The sequence below is a fragment of the Apium graveolens genome, chromosome 5 (genome assembly GCF_009905375.1).
Source record: "Apium graveolens cultivar Ventura chromosome 5, ASM990537v1, whole genome shotgun sequence".
Lineage (NCBI taxonomy): Eukaryota > Viridiplantae > Streptophyta > Magnoliopsida > Apiales > Apiaceae > Apium > Apium graveolens.
Window position 1 is genome coordinate 281,054,836 of NC_133651.1, and position 19,142 is coordinate 281,073,977.

At 35.9% G+C, this 19,142-nt stretch overlaps 1 protein-coding gene across 1 annotated transcript; it reads left to right on the plus strand.

Moving 5' to 3' along the window:
* Positions 1–1,261: 1,261 nt before the first annotated feature.
* Positions 1,262–2,939, plus strand: LOC141659082 (uncharacterized). Its single transcript, XM_074465815.1, has 3 exons — positions 1,262–1,558; positions 1,652–1,925; positions 2,678–2,939. Exons 1-3 carry the CDS (start codon positions 1,537–1,539, stop codon positions 2,736–2,738), a joined length of 357 nt encoding a protein of 118 aa, XP_074321916.1. The 5' UTR covers positions 1,262–1,536; the 3' UTR covers positions 2,739–2,939.
* Positions 2,940–19,142: the final 16,203 nt, after the last annotated feature.

The following is a 19,142-nucleotide window of genomic DNA, read 5'->3' on the forward strand; positions in this document are numbered from 1 at the left end:
AGTACTGATTTATCCTGTTTAAGTAAGATCTGAAAAACTAAACATAAATCATATTAGCCATGACATTATCAAATATATCTAACAACCTATAACAATAATTGATATTAAACAATTATGGATAAACATACTATTAGAAACACATGAATGTTGTGTTTATTAAGTTGGAGGACATTAGAAGATAAATTGTTAATGCTGATTTCCTGCGATGAACCTGCAAATGAAATTATACAAACATCAGAATTAATACAAACAAAGTGTATATATAAGCCAACATGAACACCGACCAATTGGAAATACACTCTCCTTGTCTTTAGACAAATTTGGCATGTTAATCATTCTGTTATGTAAAAACCTGTCAAGGATGGAAACACGGTTGGGACGAATAAAAACTGTACATAAATTACCAAATAAAAGGACCGTACGCAAATATGTAAAATTAGACATAAGACATTAAATAAACATTTTCCAGGTTGCATAATGTTCTTGTTGAAGGCATGTGGATGAGAATCAACATTTACGGAATTGGCAGGAAGATTAATTGCAGAATCAGAAAATACACGATCATTCTCATGAACAAAATTACTATGCTTCGAAACTGCTATAATAAATATATTACAAAACCAAATATCATAACATACATGTTAAACGAACACACAGAGGTAACGATAAATATTTGAAACGTAATTACCATTATTAACATTCTGAAGCGACCTATCTCGTTCATCCATATGACGGGATGTATCAAACTTCTCCCCATCAATACGACGGCTATTATAATGATCCATTAACCTGTAAACTCAAAAAAGATAAACGAATGAGATATTTTGAAATGATTTTGTTTTCTCTCTTCAACGAATCAGACGTAAAAATTGTGAGGAGAAGATAGGAGAAGATAAAAGAAGATAGGAGAAGATAGGGTTGATCAGGAGAGAAAGTTGTGAGGATTTTTGAATTTGAAAATAGGTTAGCGAATGATATGGAGTAGTGATTGGAATGATTTGTGGGCTTTTTAATTGTTTACTAAATTTTAATTGCAAGGAAATGGTTTTATTTCCTTGTATGTATTAAAACCTATTTTTTAATTAGTTTAAGATAGGTCAAATCTAAATTTGCATGAATTCTTCTTCAGCACACATTAAAAATAAAAAGATTTTTCTTTAATATTTTTTAAACAAATTATATTTACTTTTAATTATTTTTGGAAGTTGTTAACAATTTTTTTATGAAGTGACCGAATCAAACATGATTTTGATTATAAGAGCAAAGTATAGATAGACAGACAGCGTATGATTTCGGTGAACCGGGGAAAAAAGGATAAGGTCCGCCGATAAGTTTATTACTTAGCTGCTACGACTCTCCTCAGCCTGACAACAATTACAGACTTGTACTTGATAGCTAAAACATACAGCTTCATCACAGTTTTCATTTTCTTCTTCATTCTCTACACAACTAATGAATTGAGGTTGTTGAGTATTTATATTTAGATAGTCATCTGAAATTGTTGGCCAGCCATCAGATCATAGATAGGATATTAAGATGACCAATTATCCTCCACGAGGCATGATCTTATCAGCATTTTCATTAGATTGTTTGTTTTTTTTCCTGTTTTACTCAATTGCTTATGTTTTGTCAATATATTGCATATAAGCAGGGCATGAAGCACTAAAAGGTTCATATCCACCGCCAAGGCCTCCTTATCCTGCACAACCACACGGAGGAGGAGGCGGCGGCGGCTATCAAGGTTACTTCCATGACGGGGGTCATCATCCACCAGGACCACCACCACCACCACAGCACATTCACCATCAGCGCTATGATCCGTATTACGATTCTTTTCCTCCTCCACCTCCACCTCCACCTCCTCACCATACTCATCATCAACACTACCACAACAATGACTCCTGTTTGTCCTTCTTAAGAGGCTGGTATATCTCTATCTATCCATTCCCCTAGATCAAATAGATCATATCTCTGTCTAACAAAGCATTGCGGATTTATATTTGTGCCTTGCCCTGTTCTACAAAGACTACAGAAAACCTGATTGCTGTTAAATAAACAATAGTCTAGTCTAATTAAGATTAAGAATAGTCTATCTAGTCTGACTAACATTGTAAACATATTTATTTAATGAAAAATAAGAATGGTCTATCTAGTCTGAGTAACAATGTGAACGTATTTATTTAACATATGTTTCAGGATTTATTCTACTGCTTAACTTGTTACATCGTTGTGAGAGCCAAGGAAGATGCTTACTCTGAGTTTGGGAGAACATTGACAAATATGTAGAATGTCATTATGATGAAACATGTCCTTGTGGTGAAAACAAAAATAGAGGTTCTCAAGTGTACCAAGTCTTTTAATCGGTCACTGCATATATAAGATTGAAGTCATTTCTGTTGCCTTTGGTCCTTAATCTGTTTTGATCATAAAGGAGCCATGCTACTTGAGTTACAGTGTGTTATCTGAATGCAGAGTCTTGATCTGATATAATTCGAGAAGGGCTGCTTATCCTACAAAGGATCATGCTCTGCCTATATTTTTTAAAAAATATTGTGTAGTATAGAGTATATCTCTAAAGTACTAGCTAGTAATGTGTTGACGATCGTGAGTCATGTTTTTTATCCACATTTCTACCCGAAAGTCATGTTTCTGATCCATTTCAATTTACGCTATGTAGTTTTGCTGCTCTTTGCTGCTGCTGTGTTTTAGAGGAGTGCTGCTGTTGCTGCTGCTACTAGGATGCTTGAGCAATCAAATTATAATGTCCTAAACCTCATCTTTTTATATTATCTTCCATTGGCATTAATTAGCCTCAAATAATTTCTCTATAGTTGTGGATTACCATGTTGTGTATGGAGAGAGTGCCTGAACTTTAACGACGGAAAACTGAACATTAATTTATATTTTAGAATGACAGCTTTTTTTTCTTTTTTGTATAATGGGGAATGGGGATTTGATCCGTTGCCTAATCACTAGAATTATTCTCATCCAGTAATCCTCAACCAAAATTTGAACACTGCAACTCGGGTTTTTTTAAAAATACATGATAATTCATAAAATATTTTTGGCTGGGTTACTCGTTGTCCTTAAGAACATGTTACACCTAAACGCGCTCAACTCAGGTTACTTTAAAAGTACATGATAATCTTTAAAATATTTTTGATTGGGTTATTCATTTTTCTTTTTTTTTCTTTCTTTTTTTTTTTATAAAAAAAACGCACTTGCATTATTATTTCTCAGAATCAAGCATACAAATGATAAAGTCCGGAGCAGAAACAGTCCACTCCGTAAGACCTGACATTGAATATGTGTACATTGAATATGTCTCGCGTGTTAATCTATGAGCAACATTATTCACAGATCTATGTGCACAACACACTAACACCTCATCAAAGTGTTTAAGAATATCCTTACAATCCTCTACAAGCATATGAAAATACGGGTGTTGAAGAATATCTTTACAATTTTCTACAAGCATATGAAAATATGTATTACCCCGACCTCCATTAACGCATCTACCAGCAACTTTGCGTCACATTCAAACACACATCAATACCCCATCCATTCCTTCATCCAAGTTAGAGTTTCCTTAAGTCCTATAGCCTCTGCTTCTTGCACCTGGAAACTCCTTTGCACTGCATTACTTCTAACTCGTAAAAAATTACCACATTAATCTCTGACAACACACCCCACCCCTACTTGATTTGATCCCGGCATACAGGTTGCATCAGTATTTATCTTTACCCACCTTATCGGTGGTTTACACCACATTCGATTCACATGTAACTGCTGCACTGTACTCAAAATACACGCCTTTCTTGCTCGTTGCCATTCCTGTAGCATACTACGAGCCTTAGATCTGACTTCAGAATTCGATATATTCATTCGACTCCATACCCAGTTGTTTCGTTTCCGCCAAAGATTCCAACATAATAAACCAACCATTAAAACTTGATCTTTACTATGTATCTGAAAAAAATCTTCGCAACGCATCTATCACGGTATCACTTGGAAACACCAAAACTAGATTTACTAGCCCGACCTGTTCCCATACCTCATGAGAAAAATAACACTAAAACATCACATGAGTATCATTTTTCACATACCTATGACACCAAGAACACATCGTATTAACCTGAACACCCTTTGTGGCTAAAGTAACAGTCGTAAGTAAACAACATCGACAAGCACGCCATACCAGGTTCAACACCTTTCCAGGAAACTTCAAACTCCATAATTTCCTCTAAAAATTCTTATCCACACACTCTGCTTTCCCTATCAATCTTCGATAACAGTTTTTAACTGTAAACTTGTGACAGCCTCAACCCCGGGGTCAGGAGTTGATGTCACCAACTAAAATAATATTAAACATAATATAATCCAAATCACTAATTATACATAACCACGACCCTTTTATCAAGACCTTTTCCAGGTTTAAGTATGATTTAGGTTACAATCATCACAAAACCAACTTACTAGAGACAATCCTGACAATAATATCTCAATACAGCAACTCAACAGACCAACTTTGGTCTAACACAACTACCTCAGAGGAGCCTGGCACGGAAGGAACTGGAACTCTGCCCTGACTACCACTGAAGAATCTCCTAGGCATCTTTAATACAGATATAAAACATTCTGCAAGGGTGAGAATCAATTGCTCAGCAGTACCTGTAACACCCCCAAATCCGGGGTCGGGGATCCGGGTTGTCACGAGTTCCATTTCCCTTAATAACACTCAATCTTAATAAACAACCAACTACTGCATACTGTGACCCCACAATAAACACACACACCACAAGTTATAGTCTCAGAGATGAATACCAAAAATAACACAAGTCATTTTATTCTAGAATTATAAGTCATTACACCTCAAAAGGAATTCTGAATAAATTTACATTTCCTTGCCATTATTACAATTCATATAGATACCTAAGTCTGGCACAAAAAAAGTTGAAAGCCTAGCCTATTGGTAGTTCATACCTCAGCTACAACGGCATCGACGCCTACAGGAAACTGCAGAACGTTTCCTAACCGCTCACGAATTGGGAGCTTGATCCTGTTCATCTTGTCTATCTGTTGTTGTGTGATGAAAGAAGAAAGCAAGGGTGATCAACAAGCCCACCAAAATAATATGTATAATGATTAACAATATATGAGCTTTCTCATCATAAATATACATAAGTCTGGTACATCAACAGTTGAAAACCTAGCCTATTGGTAGTTACTACCTCGGCTATAGCGGCATCAACGCCTACACGAAACTGCGGAACGTTTCCTATCCGATCGTGAATTGGGAGCTTGGTCCTGTTCATCTTGTCTATCTGTTGTTGTGTGATGAAAGAAGAAAGCAAGGGTGATCAACAAGCCCACCAAAATAACATGTATTGTAATTAACAATATATGAGCCTTCTCATAGTACTCATGAAAGTCTTGGTCAAGCAGATATGAACCAAGTCTCATATCTTAACGCGACCAAGTCGTAAAATATTCAGTATATATGTATATATACTTTTCAAAATCTTGGAAGTCCTCTTCCATGCATAATGTACACATAGTTCCAGTTTATAACTGTATAAAAATATCGTCGCAAGGTGATCTCATATATCTAACCTTGTCTCAACGTTTTTCTGAAAATCTTTGTCATACATAAGATAATCATTTACTAGATATAAGTTAAAAGATGAAGTTACAAGATACTCCAATATACTTATATCTTTTCCGAATACTACTTGAACTACCACCGTTCAAGTTATAATTAGTTTCAAAAGTTCATCACACAGATGAGACTACAAGACAAGACTTGAATAGATTCAATCTTTGAAATATTATTGAATAAAATAAAGTTACGAGATACTTCATTAAGTCCCGATATATATCAATATATATCTCTCTCATACATTTCCTGAAAACCTCTGTTATGTAAAGTATGAACAGAGTTGTAATATCTAATGAATTTGGAAAGAAAAGAATTTTGGCATAAACCTGATATCTTGCTGATCAGGCAAAGATACCAATAAGTAACCTTTTCTACTAGTAGATGGATGAATCCCCCACCGGTCATCACCCTGGCCGCATTAGGACCTTGTGCTGGACCGCCACCCGGCTTCTTACGCGTTGATGGACTGCCACCCAGCCACTTACACCTTGATAGATCGTACCCCGGCCTGTCGCTTATGCTGACTCAATTAGATGGACTTATTTCCCGAACATTGGGTAAGTAATCAATTCATTTATCAAAACAGCAACCTCGTTGCGAATATAAAATACACCACAGAGCCGGATCCCTTAGATTTTTTTGAGCGCACATTCAAGTCCCCTTCGAAAGGAAGATCTTAAATCTGAAAACGAGTTTTGGGATCCGATCTAACTTTTAAAATCATTTTGAAGACTCGGAAACATTTTTAAGAATGTTTGGAGTAATGCTGATTTAATGAAATAAATCAGTCCCAATATATTAGAAAATATCTGAATATTATTATTTAAATAATATTCCCATAAGGATAATCCTTTTAAAAATAATTGAAGTAGAAGTTTTAAAACTTATACTTGAAATGAATAATAAATAACCAAAGATATACTTATACGAAAGTACGATCTTTATTTAAATAATCAAAAATAAGTTTGATTATCGAAACATTATTCTTTAATAAAATAAAGAATATTATTTAATAAAATAAGCGGAGTCATAAGTCCTCGAATGAATATTCAAAATAATATTCATTAAATAAAATAAGCGGAGTCATAAGTCCTCGAATGAATATTCAAGATAATATTAATTAACTAAAATAAATGGAGTCATAAGTCCTCAAATGAATATTCAAAATAATATTCATTAAATAAAATAAAGTTATCGAATAAACCTTATTCGATTAATAGTTTTGAAAACTATATCAATATATATATATAAATATATATATATATATATATTATACTCGGGAACATCGACTTCCGGTTTAGAAAATGTTCACCTTTGGGTCCCCTATACTAAGGGTATACACAACTACTGCTTATCTCTAGCATAGGTATTATGCTACTTATAAGCATTTGAATCAACAATTAGATATCAAGATTACGAAACAGAAATGCATATATACCATATCAGCATGCTCCAATATATCGCAAGATTTGCTAATAACAATCATGCACTTATCACAAGATAATGCATATACATATATACATCACAACAACAGTATAACGGGTAGAAAACTTGTCTGAGCGACTGGGGGTAGTAAAAGGCCTGGGGCGAGTCTGGTAACCTATAAACAACATATAAGTTGGAATTAACCAAAGTTGCTTAAGAAACTAGACTTTAACCAATTAGACTCTAACGTTCTCTTATGGTCGCTTATACGCTTAACGATTCACTTAAGTCGCTCGAGAACTCTTGGCTCCACCATTTTTAATAAATTAACCATTAAGAACTTTAAGGCGATTCTTTCGCGAGTACTCTACCAACTGCCTAATCCACTTTACATAATTGTTTCATACTCCAATTAGTCATTTAAGGGCCTTAACCAAGGTTTCAAAGTAAGGCGAGGGGTAATGGTTTATTCGTGAAACGCCGTTACTTAAAACGATCGTTTCTCCTAAACCGTACATCGGATTCAAGCGAACCACATATCAAAATGAAGATCATAACATGAACTATCTAAACATGGCAATGGTCAGAATCTAACAGTGAGTTCAAGGGTCCTGAAGTTAAGAACAAAAACAGTCTAAGGTAAATCGGGCATTACGGCGACTATGTTTACACGATTACCAAAGTTTATACTACTCCAAAACAATCACAAACCAACTTACAACCAACATTACAACCAAAATCCATACAAACCTCACTACATCAGTCCATTACTTCATGTTTTATCCAACTCATTCAATCACAAACAAAAGCTACTAACCATACTAAGGTTCATTAACTAATAACCAAGATTCAACCATCAAAATCACTACAAACTCAACCAAACTTTAAGCAAACAAGCATCATGCTTCTCATATATTATATCAATCAAAACCACTCCTAAACATTCAAGTGAAGCTTAGGGTATGAGGTTTTACCTTCCCTGGTGAGTGATAAGTTGATAGGAAGCCTTAGGGAGCCTTGATCTATCCTCCTACTAGCTTGATCTTTCCAAAGAAATTAAGAACACAAAATTAATTTCAAGAAAGTACTATTCACCATCTTCTTGAATGATTTATATAAACTTCTAGGAAAGGATATTGAAGCTAAGATTCCTAGGAAGTATGTAACTTAACTAGGAGAAGCTAGGATAATTACCTTATAAATTAGCAAGTGGAGGAGCTTGAATTTCCCATTTGTTAAGAAAGAAGCCGAGAGGTTTCTTCAAGAAATGGGGATGAAATGATTTGTTTGCTTGCTTGGTGTGTTTGTGTAATGTTTTGTTAGTTTGGTTAACAATTAACCTTTGTTTGACTATGGTTTAAAATGCTTGGCTAGGATTCATCCTTAAAAATATCTCTTTAACCTTGCTTACCTCATCATCCCTATGTCACTTCCATGCCACATGTCTTTATCTTGTGGTTTGATGATGTCACAATCCCTGGCTTCTTGTACAAGCTTGTCTCTTGGTCGCTTATTTGTTTTACGGTTCGCTTATCTCTCGTTTTCGTTAATCGTTTGAGGGATCATATCCGGGATCTTATTACTTGGGTTCCCCTAAACTTTTCTCAATATTTTATATTCCTTTTATGATCCTCTCTTATAATCCTTGAATTTAAATCCTTTTAATCATGTTACCTTATACTCAATTCCTTCGGTATCTGGTGGATTTTCGGGGAAAAATCAAAGTGTCCGGATTCGAATTCTAACTACATTTACATACACTCATTTACTTTATGGAATACTAATACGATCTTAGAATTTCTATAACAGTACTCCTATATAGTGTGGTCTGATAATTTTCCTTAGTCAGCATCATCAGCAAAAGTTACTATTCATCCGTATTTCAAAAATTCAAAAAATTGGGGTTATTACAGTCTCCCCTCCTTAAAAGGATTCCGTCCCGGAATCGGATAGAAAATGAATAGGGATACTTTCTTCGCATTGCGCTTTCTAACTCTCAAGTCAATTCTCCACATTGTGGTTCTAGCACTAAACTCTGACTAGTTTGATAACCCTTCTCCTAAGCACTTGTTCCTTTTCGATCTATAACCCTTCCTGGTTGCTCCATATAAGTTACGTCTTGTTGCATGTCTATGCGCTCATACGCCCCTATTTGTCTGGCATCCGAATTATACTTCCTTAAAATTGATACGTGGAACACGTTATGAACTTGCTACATGTTCGGGGGTAGGGCTAGCTCATATGCTAACTTCCCAATACGTCTTAATATATCCAATGGTCCAAAAATTCGTGGGCTTAGCTTTCCTTTCTTTCCGAACCTCATCCATCCTTTTCAAGGGAATACCTATAACAGCACCAGGTCCCCTACTTCCTATTCTTTGTCCTTCCGTGTCAAATCAACATACTTGTTATGTCCATCTTGGGCTACTACCAGCCGTCCTCTGATTAGATCTATTATATCCCTGGTCCCTTAGACTACTGCGGGTCCGAGCATCTTGCGCTCTACAACTTCATCCTAACATAAGGGAGATCGACATTGTCTTCCCCCAAGGATCTCATAAGGCGACATCTCGATAATGACGTATGATCTATTATCGTAAGAAAACTCAATCCGCGTTAAGTGATCATTCCAAATTCTTTCAAGTCTATTGCACAGACTCTCATCATAGCTTCTAGCATTATAGCTTTTGCTTCTCAATACTCCTCCTTTTCTTGTTCGTAAGCGTTACTATCTTCCGTACAGAATACTATTCTAGATATACCTTTACTCGCTAGAGTTTTATAACATTTTAATAAATGCGTCAACCTTAGTATCACGAATGTGTTTCCATTCCGAATACCACCATACTTGGTACCACTTCATCTCTAGCTGCCTCCATCTTCGAAAGCTTGGTCCTTCGTGTAGAAGTAAAAGAATTTATTGAGAGATCACTATGATCATGAACACTTGTTCTATTGCATAGTTAGTACAGAAGGTGGCCAACCTTTAGTACTTGACAAACAATTAAACAATATGTGGTATCCTACTAGGCTTCTATCACACAGATAGATAGTCATTCGGCAATACCTCCCCTTCTGGAAGTTTTGTTCTTCTCATCTTATACAAAATGAAAAGGAGAGAAAAGAATGAATTGAAGAGAAGTGTATATGAAAAAATACTGCCACAAATATTTGGCTTGGAATCTACCTCTGAACTATAGAGGTTTGTCATAGGAGAACAAAATATATGTGTATATATATCAACATCAAGTATTATAACATCGCAATTCACGTGCCTGAATATTTACTATTCCGTCCATCGTCCTATGGACCCATGCTCTCGCTCGAGCTTATAAACAATCACCGTTGAAACTCCCTCGACAGCGAAAATCGAATATGGGATTTCATTCTAGACATCATCGTTACTAGAATTCTATGCTTGCACTGCAACCTTCCTCGTATAGTAATACGGCTCTCTATTCATAAGAAGGAATAAATATTCAATAGGTAGATAATTGACTTAATTAGTCTATCAATGATAACTTATACATCACCACGACCCGATTAGTGGTACTCAATCTCAACATCTATTCTAATACAACTTTTACGGTTGTAATCGACTCATTACTCGCAGAATTATTGCTGCATTACTATGGTCCATCGCTGACCTATTGTAGTCATTCGTTTTCCTCGGAATCTCAATATCTAATCATACGGAGTCCATATCTGCCGTATCAAAATCTTATAAGGAGTTAACATAATCACCATTCATGATTCATGAAGAACACTCCAGATCCTGACGTACATTCATGACATGAAGCAGATAAAATTGCAGAAGAGTTTCAATCAAAGCAACGATAGCAGGTTAATACCATTCTTAATCATATGTCTTTATTAGGAGACATGAAGCTCAAAGGTTCATTTAGTCCTTTCATAACATGGTCCTGGCTTATCTCAAGATATGACCTTATAAGATAGATAGCCCGCTCACGGCGATTACATAAATTAAATCTTTACCAAACTACTATCACGGTTGAGTATCGCACAATCATCAGAAGGAATGTCAATCTTTCAAACCATAATACAATCTTCACGGCTTTAACCATTATCACTGTATTCCTCTGGCACGAGCGCCGATAATTGTCTTCTTACACTTAAAGTGTCGACCACTTCTTTGGCCTTTCTTGATAGTAATATTTCCTTACAATCAATGTCATTTTAACAACCTTCACTAAATTTTCCACCTCATTTCAAATCACTGCTTATGTGAAAATGCTTTTCTTAAGTCCTTGTGATAAAAAAATCACCATTTTTTCCATAAGTCACCGCCTTAGTCTTTAAAGGTAAACATTATCATGGCTGACTCTCGATCATACTTAGGATGTCTTTTTATCTTGGACCCTTCTTGCTTTAACAATTCTGACCTTCATTGGTTTAATCTATACTTCTTATGGTTTAACCCGTGCCCACCTGGCATTATTATAATTACGCCATAATTCCTTCATCAAAATTTCTATTCTTGAGAACTTTGAATATTACCTTTCTCCTTGTAAAACCTCTAAGGTTATCCTTAAATCCTTCATCAAGTACACCCTAGGCATAGGGCATATCAAGATACCATTTACTAATACCAGAATCATTGTCTATATACTTCTGAAAAATTTCTCCACTGATCCTTAAAGGTTGTTGTTACCTTAATCCTTTCCAATTCATACTGTCAAAACTCATACTATCCCTATTAAGGGTGAAATGCCAACCTTTATGCATTCCCCCAGGATTCATTTTAAGTTATCGATGTTCTATCCCTAATTCCACCTTTAAAAAGGTACATGCATCCTTCCATGGATAAATCAAGTCATATATCCCTGATAAGGGTGTCTTATTCCATCATTCCCACCTCGATAGTATATGCCTTATTTCACAATAACATTTGAATTCAAAATGAGGTCAATCAATATGGCCTCCAAAAGATAACAACGGTTATCCACCTTTCTTGCCTAATTTGGTAACGATAACAAGGATGTTCTGGAAGATATTGGTCGTGTTCAACGTGAACTTCTTCTTAATAATTCCTCATTTACTTTTGTTGTTTATCTCAACAGTCATCTCAATGTTGGGATGTCTTTCATACCTGGCGTCTCCCTTTCTGGGTATCATGCCATCGGTCTTACACTTCACATTCTTGAAGGTCACTTCCTTCATCCAATTTTCCTAATTTCTTACTTTCTTGTCTCCTCGGTCTATCCGCGTCTCATTATTTATCCTTCGAACTATCTCAAGGTTTCCTCGAATCCTCCCAACTTACAGGGGATAAAATATATGTATCTCTTATGCCTTCAATCATCAACTTTAACTCATAGTGAATCACCCTCATCCTGACGATTATATACTTTTCTATTTCTATTGCTACGAGTCTTAGGGTTTCCTCATACCCAACTCCCTTATCATTCCTCAAACTGTATTGCCTTTTTATTTCTTTCCACTTCAGTTTCTCTTTATTTTCCTTTCTCTTACAATCATTTCATGAACCCACAAATCATTGACTTCAAACATCACGTCGTTCTGGGATTCTTGTCCTCAGAACGAATCTTTACAACTTTTACAACTTACATTTATAATTCATCATACTTGTCCGCCTTTGTTCTGGATCTAAAGCTTTTACACTATCTCTCTATCTTCCTTAGCCTTCCACCAGCGGGTGGCCTCTCTCTTAGGAAGGTAAGTGACAAAACAGTCTTTTGTGTTTCATCAATCATTTAGAATATAAAATCATTCCTCTATTTTCTTTAGCCAGGCTCTTTCCTCGATTGGGTTAACTTGTTTCTAGAAACTTTGAGAGCTTAGCGACTTAAAGGTCCTGAAAGAATTTCCCACTACATTGTTTCCTCAGGGTGGTGTTTAGGGGGGGGGGTTTAAAATTCTAAGTTCTGTTTAGATAGGTCCATGAATTTTCGTATAGGAGTACCGTTCTGGTGCTCCCTTCCTTGCTCGACTTATGTTTTCTCAGTCTAAAATATTTCTTCCTACTCCCCATAATCGGGGTTATCCTATATTTAAAATCCTCATTTTTTACTTCATTATGTTCCGGGTCCCTTATATCTTAATTGCGACCTCCCTGATTATCACATTCAGGGTTTGCCCCAAATCTTACTCTTCATGGGGGCATAATGCTTGAGAAAAAAAAGAAATTTGTTTTTTGAGAATCTCTTGATAATTGTCTTACTTACTTTGCTTAAGTCTTTCCCTCGTTCAGTCCTTACATGATCGTAAATTTTGAATTCTCAAGTTCTATAAACTTCATGACACTCTTAAGTGTTAATAGTGCAATTAACAATATGAACTTATCACAAACAAACTGATTTGAACTGAAAGGAACGAATATATACATAACCATTTGTTCGAGGGTACAACAATTGGACACATGAAAGAGAATTACATCGTTTGGCCTGATCGCTTCTATCCCAAAAGTACTACCACAGATAATCATCTAGTCATTAAAAACTAATCATTCATAACTTAGGCTAATCCTCCAAAAGTGGTGCTGCATGTAATTCTTGTCTGATTGCTCAGACTCTACACACTATTATGGATCAAGAAATGCGGGCACGCACGACATCCCTAACCTGCTCCATTAAAGCGGTGATGAGGTCTAAGATAGTCGCAAGTAGAGCTAGATCAATCTGACCCTCAAGATGGCCTCTAGCTGTAATTCGGGTGGTAGCCTCAATCCTTTCCATGCTATAAGCTAATCCTGCTGGAAGTACCCCGCCCTCAATCCTTGGTGCAGTAAGTCGATCCAACAGATCACTCCTAACATTACGGGCCTCAGACATGCCACCCAAAGTCATATGATAATCGGCGATAAGAGAAGCCTGAGTGGTAGCATCTAGCAGTCCATGGGGTGCAGGTGGTACATACCCAGGAGATCCAAATGGATAACCAAGCACGGTATCGGGTGGATTTGGTGCAGGAGATAAAGGTGGCATTTCCTAAGTAGGTGTTGGGCTCTGTATAGGGGAGGAAACTGGAATTGGTGGAACCTCATGGATTTCTACAAGAACCTCTGGAAGAGGGTCTGATACTGGTATGATTGGTGTCGTGGAAGGTCTCACTCCTTTTGCCCTCATTATCCTCTGTGCCCTTGGTAACTCTTCATCCTCTAGTGCCACCCTCGCGGCCATTCTAGCTCTGGCAGTCGCCCTGACTATGGTCATCAATTCCTCAGCAGTCCTCTCTTTATTCTCGTCAGGACCCTCCACGAGATCCTCCTCAGCAGCAATCCCTTCTGGGATAACATCCTTAACTGCAATATTCCCAATATGAATCTCATTCGGTCCCTCGTTAGGGTACTCTATCGGATTCACAATTTGATTTCCAACATGTAATAAAATATCCTCATGCTGATGCTCCTGAACCTCAGGGTTCGGTGCCCCGCTGCCCTATATGATCACGAACTATGTTACTATCATGATATTTATAAAGGTTCCCATAAGGGTTTTAACTGTCAGTACTACGTTAGGTAGTCCTACTATGAACTTAGCAAGAGTTCTTATTATCTTAGTGAACTTATTATTTTAACGTCACATCATCTCTAAGGTTTATAACGCTTGGCTCTGATACCATTTCTGTAACACCCCCAAATCCGGGGTCGGGGATCCGGGTTGTCACGAGTTCCATTTCCCTTAATAACACTCAATCTTAATAAAAAACCAACTACTGCGTACTGTGACCCCACAATAAATACACACACCACAAGTTATAGTCTCAGAGATGAATACCAAAAATAACACAAATCATTTTATTCCACAATTATAAGTCATTACACCTCAAAAGGGTTTCTGAATAAATTTACATTTCCTTGCCATTATTACAATTCATATAGATACCTAAGTCTAGCACAACAAAAGTTGAAAGCCTAGCCTATTGGTAGTTCCTACCTCAGCTACAACGACATCAACGCCTATAGGAAATTGTGGAACGTTTCCTAACCGCTCACGAATTGGGAGTTTGATCCTGTTCATCTTGTCTATCTGTTATTGTGTAATGAAAAAAGAAAGCAAGGGTGAGCAACAAGCCCACCAAAATAATATGTATAATGATTAACAATATATGAGCATTCTCATCATAGTACTCATGAAAGTCTTGGTCAAGCAGATATGAACCAAGTCTGATATCTTAACGCGACCAAGTCGCAAACTATTCAATATATATGTATATATACTTTTCAAAATCTTGGAACTCCTCTTCCATGCATAATGTACACATAGTTCCAGTTTATAACTGTATAAAAATATCGTCGCAAGGTGATCTCATATATCTAACCTTGTCTCAACGTTTTTCTGAAAATCTTTGTCATACATAAGATAATCATTTACTAGATATAAGTTAAAAGATGAAGTTACAAGATACTCCAATATACTTATATCTTTTCCGAATACTACTTGAACTACCACCATTCAAGTTATAATTAGTTTCAAAAGTTCATCACACAGATGAGACTACAAGATAAGACTTGAATAGATTCAATCTTTGAAATATTATTGAATGAAATGAAGTTACGAGATACTTCATTAAGTCCCGATATATATCCATATATATATATATATATATCTCATACATTTCCTGAAAACCTTTGTTATGTAAAGTATGAACAGAGTTTTAATATCCAATGAATTTGGAAAGAAAAGAATTTTGGCATAAACCTGATATCTTGCTGATCAGGAAAAGATACCAATAAGTAACCTTTTATACTAGTAGATAGATGAATCACCCACCGGTCATCACCCTGGCCGCATTAGGACCTTGTGCTGGACCGCCACCCGGCCTCTTACGCGTTGATGGACTGCCACCCAGTCACTTACACCTTGATAGACTGTACCCCAGCCTGTCGCTTATGCCGACTCAATTAGATGGACTTACTTCCTGAACGTTGGGTAAGTAATCAATTCATTTATCAATACAGCAACCTCGTTGCGAATATAAAATACACCACAGAGTCAGATCCCTTAGATTTTTTTGAGCGAACATTCAAGTCCCCTTCGAAAGGAAGATCTTAAATCTGAAAATGAGTTTTGGGATCCGCTCTAACTTTTAAAATCATTTTGAAGACTCAGAAACATTTTTAAGAATATTTGGAGTAATGCTGATTTAATGAAATAAATCAGTCCCAATATATTAGAAAATATCTGAATATTATTATTTAAATAATATTCCCATAAGGATAATCCTTATAAAAATAATTGAAGTAGAAGTTTTAAAACTTATACTTGAAATGAATAATAAATAACCAAAGATATACTTATACGAAATTACAATCTTTATTTAAATAATCAAAAATTAGTTTGATTATCGAAACATTATTCTTTAATAAAATAAAGAATATTATTTAATAAAATAAGCGGAGTCATAAGTCCTCAAATGAATATTCAAAATAATATTCATTAAATAAAATAAGCGGAGTCATAAGTCCTCGAATGAATATTCAAGATAATTTTAATTAACTAAAATAAACGGAGTCATAAGTCCTCGAATGAATATTCAAAATAATATTCATTAAATAAAATAAAGTTATCGAATAAACCTTATTCGATTAATAGTTTTGAAAACTATATCAATATATATATATATAAATATATATATATATATATATATATTATACTCGGGAACATCGACTCCCGGTTTAGAAAATGTTCACCTTTGGGTCCCTAATACTAAGGGTATACGCAACTACTGTTTATCTCTAGCATAGTTATTATGCAACTTATAAACATTTGAATCAACAATTAGATATCAAGATTACGAAACAGGAATGCATATATACCATATCAGCATGCTCCAATATATCGCAAGATTTGCTAATTACAATCATGCACTTATCACAAGATAATACATATACATATATACATCACAACAACAGTATAACGGGGAGAAAACTTGCCTGAGCGACTGGGGATAGTAAAAGGCCTAGGGCGAGTCTGGTAACCTATAAACAACATATAAGTTGGAATTAACCAAAGTTGCTTAAGAAACTAGACTTTAACCAATTAGAATCAAACGTTCTCTTATGGTCGCTTATACGCTTAACGATTCACTTAAGTCGCTCGAGTACCCTTGGCTCCACCATTTTTAATAAATTAACCATTAAGAACTTTAAGGAGATTCTTTCGTGAGTACTCTACCAAATGCCTAATCCAATTTAGATAATTGTTTAATACTCCAATTAGTCATTTAAGGGCCTTAACCAAGGTTTCAAAGTAAGGCGAGGGGTAATGGTTCGTTCGTGAAATGCCGTTACTTAAAACGGTCGTTTCTCCTAAACCGTACATCGGATTCAAGCGAACCACATATCAAAACGAATCTCGTAACATGAACAATCTAAACATGGCAATCATCAGAATCTAACATTGAGTTCATGGGTCCTGAAGTTAAGAACAAAAACAGTCTAAGGTAAATCGGGTATTACGACTCGCTTATCTCTCATTTTCGTTAATCGTTTGAGGGATCATATCCGGGATCTTATTACTTGGGTTCCCCTAAAATTTTCTCAATATTTTATATTCCTTTTATGATCCTCTCTTATAATCCTTGAATTTAAATCCTTTTAATCATGTTACCTTATACTCAATTCCTTTGGTATCTGGTGGATTTTCGGGGAAAAATCAAAGTGTCCGGAGTCGAATTCTAACGACCTTTACATACACTCATTTACTTTATGGAATACTAATACGATCTTAGAATTTCCATAACAGTACTCCTATATAGTGTGGTCTGATAATTTTCCTTAATCAGCATCATCAGCAAAAGTTACTATCATCCGTGTTTCAAAAATTCCAAAAATTGGGGTTATTACAGTACCTCTATATGAATAACAAGTAAAACAATTTATGGTGAAACAGTTATAGGATCAGAATTCATAACTCGTTAGAAAACACGTAAAACATGCATAAACTGGATATCAAAACTAGCATGCTCTGTAAGCATAAACTGGATATCAAAACTAGCATGCTCTGTAAAACAATAGCATCAGTAGTGTGCTGTGTAGAAATACCAGAGTCTAATTCTAGCATGCCATTTTCATTTCCAAATCCGCTGTATAAATCACTTGTTCCGTTACGGGAACCAAATATCCAAATCAGATACGTAGTGGATATGTGAAGATAGTTGATCAGGCTATCAACACCAGACGGCTCCATCTGCCATCCCATAAACATGTTCCGGAACTCAGAGACTAGCTAGGTCTCTGACCTACTGGACTAATCGATAAATATAGTGCGCGCAACCGAATTAGCCTCTTACTCCACCTTAATAGGCTGACTATAGCCCCTATATATCCCATATCTGATCGTTTTATCCGGTTTTCAAAATCACTTGTACCTATCTCATTTCAAAACCATTCATTTTAACAACACACATAGAAAATCTAGTTCGCAAATGATTTCATTCGAGATAGGTACCTTTCGAAGTTACTTTTCCCCAAAACATATTTAAACAATGATTTATAACTACAGGGGATACGTAACTTAAAACATTTCTATTCCATTACGAGATTAAAATATTAGCTATTCATATGTACTGAACCATAAAAGAATGGCCAGGGGTACTTGCCTTGCAGAGTTTTACAACCATCTCTGATTGACCTTGAACCGATTTAGTCACTTGACTTTTTTTTTCGCCTTACTAATAGTCTATCCTGGATCCGACTTCAGCATTCAGGTCCTTCGCTCGGAACCTCGATGCGTGATAAATGGCATTCTATACCACTTAGAGCGTCTCATAACAGCTTGAATTGGTTTCTTGGACTCAAGTATTTTGTGTATTTGATGCGGTTTCTAGTGTTTTTGTATTTCAGGGTATAACTTGCTTAGATAGGTGGTTTTCATCTAATAAATCTTAAAGAAGTGCTTGGAATTAGTCTAGGGGTGATGAGCAGAGAAATTAGCACAAACGGGAGAAAAATAGAGAATTTTCCAGAAGGGTAGCACACGACCGCGTGCCAGCATGCTACCGCGTGGAGGGAGCAAGCGACCGCGTGTGTGCGGAATTTCAGATTCTGGTTTTATTTGTTTTCAATTTTGTTTGG